This window comes from Thunnus thynnus, chromosome 11 (assembly GCF_963924715.1).
Source record: "Thunnus thynnus chromosome 11, fThuThy2.1, whole genome shotgun sequence".
In the NCBI taxonomy this organism is placed as follows: domain Eukaryota; kingdom Metazoa; phylum Chordata; class Actinopteri; order Scombriformes; family Scombridae; genus Thunnus; species Thunnus thynnus.
Window position 1 is genome coordinate 2,832,936 of NC_089527.1, and position 10,963 is coordinate 2,843,898.

At 37.6% G+C, this 10,963-nt stretch overlaps 1 protein-coding gene across 1 annotated transcript in view; it reads right to left on the minus strand.

Annotated features, from left to right (window-relative positions):
- The window catches only part of LOC137192258 (contactin-associated protein-like 5), a 112,595-nt gene extending 104,879 nt beyond the window's left edge, over nucleotides 1-7,716 (minus strand). Inside the window, exon 1 of the mRNA XM_067602794.1 lies at nucleotides 7,291-7,716. Within this exon, the coding sequence (XP_067458895.1) occupies nucleotides 7,291-7,363 (73 nt within the window). The 5' untranslated portion in view covers nucleotides 7,364-7,716. The remainder of the gene's footprint in view (nucleotides 1-7,290) is intronic.
- Nucleotides 7,717-10,963: the final 3,247 nt, after the last annotated feature.

Sequence of the window (10,963 nt, forward strand, 5' to 3'; positions counted from 1 at the left end):
AGCCTCGCTGAAGAGTCTTATCAAACAGCACTACAGCCAGAAGAAAACAGCAGGAAAAATCCTCTTACACATCCCCGTTTCAAGTCATAAAGTGTGCCAAAAGTGATTTTCAAATTATTGTTCATGTTTTTATTGCAGGAATTCAAGAAGGGAAAAAAAAAGGTCTTTGGCCTCATTGTAAATAAACCTGAACTGTAGCTTATGAACACAGAATCAAAAAGGTAATCTGCTTTATTTTCTTTTGTTGAAACATCATAAAATCCAAATTAAGAGTGAATTAATTCAGTCGCATTAATGTTTTAAAGGTGAACTGCGGTGATTTTCCATCTCAGTGTGTTTCTGGGTGTTCTCTGGGTGAAAAGCTGATGATGTCACTGGTAAGGTCATGTGACTCGGCGTCGACTGGAACTGAAAATAACATAAAATCTGGAGCTGTGGAGTTAAAGAGAAGCTACCAGACATCTCTGCCGCAGCGCCACACTGGGAGATAGTGGCCAAACTGTGTAATTACAACTTCCTGTCAGTGACGTGATGCACACTGGCCCAGAAAGAGTTATTCACAAAGTTGGAAAAGTAGAAGCTGTGAAACGGTGAATAAATGTTTCTGAGGGAAATGAGTCATTTTATTTTTTTATTTTATCCCCATTCAAATGAACGAGGAGCCAACAGGAAGTCAGCCGGCTCGGCCAGCGCTATTCTCTGCTCTACGCATCCGTCTTTGGCTTGAACGGGACGCCATCTTTGAGTCCACTATCCAGTTCTCTTTAATACATCCATGTCCAGGCTACATTAGCTGTACTAGAATAACGCATCCCAATTAGCCATCCAACTGTGGGTGGTTGTGGTGCATTGTGGGTAATGTAGGCAGCAGGTTTTGATAGGAAAGAAGAATATGTTGAATAAAAAAAGATGATATATCTGGTTCTACTGCTTCGATTTTTAGTATTATAGCAGTGAAATGTTAAATCTGTTGAGGACTCTTTTATCGTGGGCTGGTTATATTTCTGTACTGTGTCTTTAAGAGGTTTCTGTTTTTATTTATTTAAATCTCATGTGCAGACACATGAAATGTTTAACAGGCGTTCTCATTTCCTCATCATCAGGTCAGTTCAGTGCTAATTAGCAAATGTTAGCATGCTAACATGCTAAACTAAGATGGTAAACATGTGCTAAATCTGCCGATGTTAGCATGTTGCAAATATATTGGTAAATATAATAAGTAACAACAAATTGCAGTATGGAAACAAAAAATGATGTAAAATGTTCCTCCCATAATGTATCTTGCTTACAATTTCTTATAAATACAAAAAAAGTTGTTTGGTTATGTGTTTCTGTTAAAAAAAATACTATCTGCTGAAATATCATTATCAGATTTTTATAACTTCCAAATATTAATAATAATTAATAATATCAGTATCAGCCTCTATACTGTAAACTCTAAGAATATTGAGAGCAGCCATCATCATCAGGACATTAATATAAATATGATGAAGAGAACTGTGTGAGACTCTAACAGAATGTTAATATGAAGTATCGAAGCTTCAGAAGTGAGACGTATCGAATGTTTCTCTGTGGAGACGAGAGCAGAAAATACCTCTGCTCATCTCTTTGTAAAGGCGGAGAAAGAGCAACAGGACGTCGTCCTCTGGCTGCTATTATCTATGTCACCTGACACAAGGCCACTGAGAGCGGCCATGATGGATGTCTGCTCCCCCGCTTTTTGTTTCTCAGAGGTAAATATGAGAGCGGCTGCTTGTCCTCCAGGAGCATCTCAACATTTCATCTCTGCACAGCGTGTCAATCCTGATCACCGGATGCATTTGAGAAGCACAGGAGCGTCATGAATGAGTAATGCAGCTGTCAGTTTAGCTCACTTCATTGGCTCACATCGCTGACATAACTGGCTTATATTCCCCAACACAGGCCTGGTGTCATGGCCGCCCCCCAGAGAGCCAAGACACAACAAAAGAGCAAGTGATGTCGTGCCTTTTGTACGATATTTTTCACATTCTGGTGGGGAAAAAAAACTCTTTTCTACTGCGTCTGCACTGATACGTACTGCTTCCAGGAACAACCAATCCTCCAAATGAAACAACCAGATATGTGGTTTGACCATGAACAACACGCAGCAGCGTTTTCAACATCATTAATCTGTGTTTTCCATAACCGTCACACACCACTGTTCAAAAATGATGATGTTTTATGATGTGACGACGCCGTGGTTAAAGGTCGGGTTGGTTGGGTTTAAAATGATCACTTCAGTCAAAAACATGTTTTTCTTCTTGTTGCTTCAGTTGGATGTTTGTTCTTCTTCTCTGTGCAGAATGAACATTCATCTGCTGAAAGTTTCTACAAGCAGGATTTGTGACATCACAACTAGTTTGGAGCCAATCGTGGCCCAGTACGCAACTTACAAGAGTGTGATGTGGAAACTTGAAGCCTCCAGTTGAAGGAGGAGACATCTGCTGTCCAGCAGGAAAACTTATGAAATGATAAATATTTGCATATTCACAGATTCTAGATTTTTTTTAATGAGGGAGAAGGAGGAGATGTGAGTATTTTTGTGTGTCTTAAACATGTCTGGAAGGCGTTTTTAACAGCAGACAGTGAAGTGGCAGACAGGAGACATGGTGAGCTCTCAGAACTAGTTGTTTTTAACAATTTTCTGGTGTCAGAATTGTTAAAAGTGAATGTTTTTCACTGATTTTTGCAGGTCACCAGTGTAATAATGTTAAATAATTTATTAGCGGTACGCAGGATGTTGCTACTGATAACATCATGTTGTGACAGCTCCAGTAGCGTCTTAATAAGTATTTATTTGCTCTCTGATTTGTTCTGTATTCCTGTAGGCTTCTCTCTTTAAATCAGCTTCCAGGATCCAGTTTCTGAGGATTAAAAGGTTATTATGAAACATAAACGGTGAGGTGATTTTTTTTTATGTTTGCATTTTAAAAAATCACCTTTTTTTATAGCCGGGCTATATATGAAGTTGATTATGTGAAGTGCCGGGGTTCCCCAGGGGGACCTTGTCTTTATGGGGGGGGGGCGAGGGGGGGGGTCCTGTGTGTGTGTTGGATGGGTGGAACTGAGGTGCCATTGAGTATTAACTGGGAACACCTGGCCAGTGTCCCAGAACGTACTAAAGCCCGTCTGCCCCGTCTGCATCCTGCTGATCTCTTCCTCACACTAATACACAAACATCACTGACACTTTACTTCTGTTCATTACTTTCATACATCTCAGTTCTTTATTACTATATATTACACCATCGAGGTGTCACTGCTCACGTCTTCCATAGCTGAAGGTTTGTGAAGACAATGAGTCTGAAACTGATGATGAGGATTAAGTCATCTTTAAATCTTTAAATGTGTTTTTGTGGGTTGATTATTTCTAATTATATGTTGTGGAAAGCTTTTTGTCTGTATAGATGATATTAATGGATTCTGTCTCTGCTGTTGTTTTCTTTATATTTTAATATTAATTAATATTTTAGTTCTCAGTTTTAAAACTTAACATGAAGGAAAATTCTGCAGGTATGAGGAGCATCTTTTGAAGAATTGACTTCAAAGATTTATGGATGTTTATGTCAGATCGTCACACTGAATCTAACAAGCTGCGTATCCTGAGTTATGACACTAATTGCGTCCATCGTGTGTGAAGAGTTAAGCAGTGCTGGTGGTGACTGACACATGTTTGTCCCTCAGGTCTTACCGTAGCTGAATGTACTCGCAGCACCCTGTTCACTCAACTCCAGCTGATATTGTATAAAGCTTTTTTAATATCACCACTGTAATAATGTTCATATTCTGCTTTTAGTGGTTTTCTGTTATTTATTTCCTGTTCTGATGTCGGATGTTAAACATGTATGTAGAAAAGCTGCCTGCAAGTCAAAAGTCAGGGCTTCAACCCGCTCTCATCGCTTCGTTTGCTTCTTTTTCTACCTTGTTGACGAGCTGACATTTGCTCAACACACATGCCCATAAATCTGTAATCTGGCAATCTGTAGCCTTGGTTGCTAAGGTGGTTGCTAAGGTTGTTGCTAAGGTTGTTGTTTGGATTTCAGCTCCAACATGTACGGATGGATTTGAGAAGTTGACATTTGGAGTAAAGACGGAGAAAAAGAAGTGAAATCCTGCTACTATAGTTTGTTTACAGCTTCCTGAAGCTGACCAATCAGAACAGAGTGGGCTCATCAGGAGGGCGGAGCCTTAAAGAGACAGGAGCTAAAACGGCCTGTTTCAGACAGAGGCTGAACTGAGGGGCTGCATAAAGGACCAGTAGAAGATAAATAAGGAGTTTTTAACTGGAAATCATGCAGAGATATTCCAGTAGAGCCCCAGAATATAAATATAGAGGCTGGAAATGTGCAGAACATGTCCTCTAAATACTTTATTTTTGATTTATTTCATTCTAATTTGTTTCCTTTCCTCTCAGCTCGTCTCTGAGCTGCTGTAATGTGTGAATTTCTCCTCACAGATCAATAAAATCTTACTTATCTTAGATGCAGCAGTTTTATTATTGGATCCCAGCTGCTGTTGCTGGACTCCTTCAGTCTGCATGGTGCATGTTTTGAGTGTCAAATGACGCTGCTAATGTGTGTCGCACTTCAGCATTAATGTTTTGTGTATTGATTTATATACTTTATCATTTCCAATATATTTTTTCTGCTGCTGTCATGATATAAAATACACAAGTGACTCCCTCATGTCTCACATGGTCACAACAATACATACCTCTAACCTTCCCCCATTTATCATGAATAATCAGTATATAAACAGTTAATAAATGGTTTATAAGACACTATATTGTAGTTGTTATTAGATATGAGTGTTTATTAACATATTAGTCAACAACTTGAACTCCTCTTGTGGACACCCAGAAGAGTTTGCTGCTGTATAAATGTGCTTATCTGCATATTACAGCGTGTTATAAACCACCAGAAGTGAAGTGTGTATATGTTTAGTATATTATGTGTTTGAATCTTCTTGAGTTTGAGGGAATAAAGTAAGATAGGATTATCTTTATTGATCCTCAGGGTTTACATGTGCATCAGGAAAGTAACATAACGAGAAATAAATAAATGATAAAAAAAAATAAATAAATAAAAATGCCACAAGTAGAGCAGAATTACTGGTGGATGCTGACTTCAACCATGAACCCGTTTTTTCTGTTGAAAAGACAAGATGGATTTTTTTTTTTTTTTTTAATGTTTTTTCTGCAGTAAAACCAACCAAACATCCGGTGAGATTTACCGTCAGTCTGCAGCAGTGTGCAGTACAGATAAGAGGCAGAAAACAACACAGATAGAATGAGAGCGACAGGATCGAACAAACAAAGGAAATGTTTTAAAGTTCCAGTGCGTTTATCTATAAGAAGACTTCCTGACCTATTTATATTATTTATATATATATATATGATTTATATTGACCTTTTTTCTATAAGACAGCAGGACTCAGGCCGGATGCCAGGATGAAGGATGAAGTGACTGAGGTAATTTCTTTCTTAGAATAAAATTAATTGATTTAATCCTTCAATAGTTTTTAAAATAATGTTGCATTCACTCCTACACACAACACACAGCGCTGTCCATGGTGCTGAAACTGCTAACAGTCACAAGTATCTAAGTCATTAATTCTGTTGTTTTTTCTATTTCTCTATAGATACATAAAGCTAAAAACATACAGCTGAGGGGGTCTACGGCCTGTAAGACCCCCATGTGGCTCTGGACCCAGCAAGACCAGAACTTCCAGTGCTTTCTGTGTCATTTAGAAACGATTGTTTTCTTCAGAGAACAATATTGACTTAAAATCAACAACAAAAGTACGTCTGTATCAGAAAATACAAAAAAAACCACTTTTGACTGCAGCAGGTTTTTACTTTCTTTTCACTTGTTATATGTGAATTTTTATAATAATTATTGATATATTTGAAATGTTACAGGAACAAAGTCTTGTCCAACTCAGACAGTTCAGCTCAGTGTTCACACTGCAGACCTCCAGCACATGATTCTGCACTGAGCTTTAGATTAAAAAGGAAAATTAGTTCACATATCAACACAGATGCTCCAGATGTTATGTTTTTATCAAACATCAACTCTCTCTAATAATCAGAAATACTGTAACATCTGCTGCTATTATCACTTTATCAAAGGTATATATTGGTATCAGTTATTTATGGAGATAAAGAAACAACAAAAGTGAAGTTACAGATGAAAAGGCTGCATTTACAAGTCTGTATTTGTTCAGTAAAATTGTCATATTAACTTGCATTTATTGCCATTGAATATTAATAAAATGTATATCCTATAACCTTTCTGTTCAACATTTAGTGTTTTATTCATTATTTATTTGTAAGTAAATAATAGTAAGTAAAGATTTACTAATATAGCAAAACAAATGTTACAAAGCATCAAGCAAGCAAGACAGTAACATCAAGATTTATATTAAAGAACTGAAGTAATATATGAAAAACACTATATATAATATGAAGATAATATTATATTATGTGATATTATAGTATTTAATATTATAATATATTATAAATGGCAAAAAGTTTTGGATGTAAATTAAATGTACAACTCAGTGTTGTTATCAGATATCAAATATCAACATGAATAAAACCAATCAGCAGCTTATTGATTAAAAAATGATTTCAATATTTTGCAAAAACGTCGTTCTCACTGCTAACCTCCCTCTGTGCGCTCTTTATTGATCTCGCTATTAATCGTGTCACACATATTGATTGGAAATTAAGAAAAAAATCTCAAGCGGCCGGTCGAGCGGAAACGCGCCCTCTGGCGGCGGCGGGAACTTCACTGTGGCTGCTCGTGTCTGGACGGTATTTTAACGGCTCCGGTGCAGCTGTGCGCGAAGCTTTCAGCCAAACTCATTTTTTCTAAACATCCCACAAAGCTTCATGAGAGAAAAATCACCTGAAACACGAGAATCCCGCGTGCGCAAAAACAAAAAAAACCCAAAAAACAACAACACCTGCAGGCTGCAGAGCCAATCACATGAAATCAACCGCTTTACTTGACCTTCATCTCATGTTCAGAGTTCTTTCTGCTCTGAAGATCACAAGCTGATATCAACAACTCGTCTGAGCGCACAGAAGCAACACCGTCAAAAACCAGTAAGACCAGAGGAGACGCTGCTCCTTCTGTAACCAGCCAGCAGCCGCGGCGGAGGAGCTCAGCTGCCTTTTCATTTCCCCAAAAACACACAGAGAGAGTGTGAAGCGTGCAGGTGAAGTTGGAGGTGAGCTGGAGGTGAACGCAGCCGGTGTACTCACAGTGAGTGGCGGCGGACGCAGCGCTGAAGACGCTCAGGGTGTAAAGCCAAATGAGATGCAGTAGTGGATCCATCTTTGAGCCGGGCTGTGAGGACCGGACTGTACATCCGCAGCGGGGTGATCGATGTCCGGGGAGGCAGAAACAAGAGGAGACGCTTCCAGCATGGAGGGAAAGGAGAGAGAGAGAGAGAGAGAGAGAGAGAGAGACAGAGAGAGAGAGAGAGAGAGCAGCAGCAGCGGTGTGAAGGAGTGAAATGCTCCCACGTCGACACTCCGACACTCCCTCACTGTGAGCTGCAGCCCCGCTCTCTCTCTCTCTCTCTCTTCCTCCTCCTCCTCCTCACCCTCTCTCTCCCTCCTTTACCTATTTACCATCTCTCTCTCTCCCCCTCCCAATTTCAGTCAGTATTGGCTGAGAAGAAAGACGTTTTTACAGTATTACCTCTAAAAATAATAATAAAAAAAAGATCCAGAGAGCAACAATGTGTGGAGAGAAAACACTGAAACAATTCTGTGTTGTGTTTCTCATTTTTTACTGTATGTCGTCATGTTTTGGACACAAGCAGAACATGAAACAGCTCCTCTTTGTCTCAGCGCGTCTCTCTCTCTCCATATAGTTCACATGGGTGAGTGGGTGGGTCTCTGTATGTGACAGCCTTCAAAATAAACACTGGAATCTTAATGAACACTAATGAACCTGATGATGAATAAAAGAAGCAAATAACAGCAAGACAGCAAAAAAAAAAAATACAGAGATGGATGCAAAAAGATTTACATTTATACACTTTAACACTGAACATAAAATATGCACAGAAATGTCACAAATAAATGTGTGTGTGTGTGTTTGTTTGTTTGTGTGTGTGTGTGGCTGTATATCCTTTCAGCACCACAGTGGTGGACAGCTCCCTCACTGCTACACACAGCCGACTGTCTGCAGCACAAACAGAATAGTGATCATGAGCTGATACAAAGGTATGTACAGTATATTTATATATCAATTTATATAAACAAGTACAGTCTATATAGACCCATATACACACTTGTGTATATGAACTTATTAATACAGATATACACTCAGTGAGCACTATTAGAAACACCTGTGCAATCTAATGTAATCCAATACAGCAGCTCTGCTATAAATTCTATATTTATGAAGCTTGTACATTTTCAGTTGGTGTTGATGTTGTCAGAAAGCTGATAATTCTACTTTATGTTTATCAGTTCCTCCAGGATTTCATGCAGTTTTTTGTGATAATTGCAACAATGCTTGATTTTGCAGCAGCTTATGTTTTATGTGCACTTTTTGCGGTAAAATTGCAGGAAATGGGGGAAAATTGAAAGTAAAGGAAAATAATGCGACAGATGAAGACAAAACAATGAACAATGGATCTATACGACAACTCAATAAACAAATTCTCATAAACACAAATTAAATATTACAGTTCGAAAAGGGGAAGGAAGAAGTGTACACGTATTAATTCCAACCTCTTTCTCAACTATTCATCCATAAATTCATATATACAATTTATTACCAACATCCACATCTTATGTACAACCCAAGCAGTTAACACGACTCTTCTTCATCCATAAACCTCTCCAAAATCATTTTTTTGTACACATTCTTAAACTGATTTATATTTCTACATCCACACATTCACCCCACAGACTGAAACCCACATACTCTTCATAGCGGTGTGAACACAGAGTTTCTTTAAATTAAATAATAACACCCTTCTCTGTAGAAGAACATTTATTGTATATCACCTGGTAGTAGATGTGTGTTAAACTCTACCAGATACATGAACTTCACAGTATATGACTTTAAAAACAGCGTGTCGGTGTGATCGCTATATCCGACATTGTTTACTGTCCTTATGGCTCTTTTTTTGGCTGTAGGGTGCTTTTGAAGGTGTTTCCTCCACACAGTAACTCAGATACAGCAGTACAAGTATAGATTGGCAACACTTTATGATCCAGTATAGCGATGCTCCTCGCCAGCTTCACTCACACATATCTTATATGAGGTTTCCAGCAGATTGAAATGTATTTTCATTTACTCTTTCTATATTGAGATTGTCTATCATCACCTGTACTTGAGTGTTTTTGGTTTTTTTTACAGTTGCCAAAATCTTTGTTTTGTTCAGATTTAATGACAATCTGTTTGTGTCAAACCATCGTTTTAATTTTCTCATTTCTGTCCTGATCGCCTCCAAAAGCTCCTGTAAATTCTCGCCAGAACAAAATGTTGTCCACAAATAAAACAAATTTCTATATTTACATAGAAAATGAACGATTTCAGGCCTAATATTGACCCCTGAGGGACTCCATATGTAATATCCATGCATGTTGATTTATGCTCACCTGTCTTTATAAATTGTCTGTTTCTTAAGTAGCTTCTCAACCAATTCAGCACAACAACTCTGATACCAAAGCATCCAATTTATTTAGTAATATATCATAGTCAATGGTATCAAAAGCTTTTTTTATCCTTAAAACTCCCACTGCAATGTGTTTTTTTGTCTACAATTAGTAATTTCTTTAATTAATTAAAGTAGTGCCAATGATGTTGGATAAAAAGCATCCTGCATATCACAGAAACAACATGAAAGTTATATGAAAAATACTGTACCTCAGTTTTATTATAAGCCTTTATTAAATAAACTTTCACCTCAACATTAACACCAAATAAAATCAGTCAATAATGCCGTTAAAATAAATCCATGAACATAAAAATATAGTTTAATTTCCAAAAAGTCCATTTTTATGTTTGAGGTAGATTTCATCCAACAACTTGTTTTCTTCTGACTGACTGTCTTCTTTTCTTTCATTTATAAGACTGTTTTGGATTGTATCTGAGGGCAGATGTCATGTTTCACATCAGTAAGTTACAACTTCGGTCTGTGTTTTGCTTCTTTATTGTTTATTCACACAAGACAAACAGCCGCCTGCTTCATTTATGGTTGATTGAAAGTTCTGCTGTTGTTGCCTTAGAAAAAAAAACCACATGAATTCTGTTCGACTTCCACCTGTTTGTGTTTGTGAGAAATAAATCTGTTCTGGTCCAGTAGGTTAAAGTTGTGGAATTAAAACTGTGTTAGTATTCAATCATTAACATTTAATTGCTGGTTGGTTTATTAGACTTAATTTAAGCACTAAGCGCTGTTCAAACAGCACGATGCAATCATTGTTTTAATGCTTCTCCTCGTGTTTGGGCACTATTAGATGCAACACGATTATACTCACAGGGATCTACACAAACCTTGTGTTTATTTTATTGTCTACAGAAGATTTTTTTGGAAAATTATGTTAAAGTTTTGATGAAAACTGTGGAAGTCAAAAGTTCAGCTTTTATCAGGGGGCCAAATATTCTAGCAGAAGGGACCAGATTTGGTCCACAGGCCACTATTTGCCTACTGTAGCGGGTGGTGGTGGTGTACTGAAGTGCATTATATTGAAAAGTGTTCCTAATGAAGTGCTTTGTGAGTGTATATATATATATAGTTAGCAGTATATATAACCGTTAAGTTATCATCACTATTCACTATTCACATTCTTAAATTCACTTAAATTCAAACATCTTTTCACACAACTATGTAATACAACATATTTAATCTTAATTTTATCATGTTCTCTCATCTCTCATATTTGATCACATGCAGGCGCAGGCTGATCA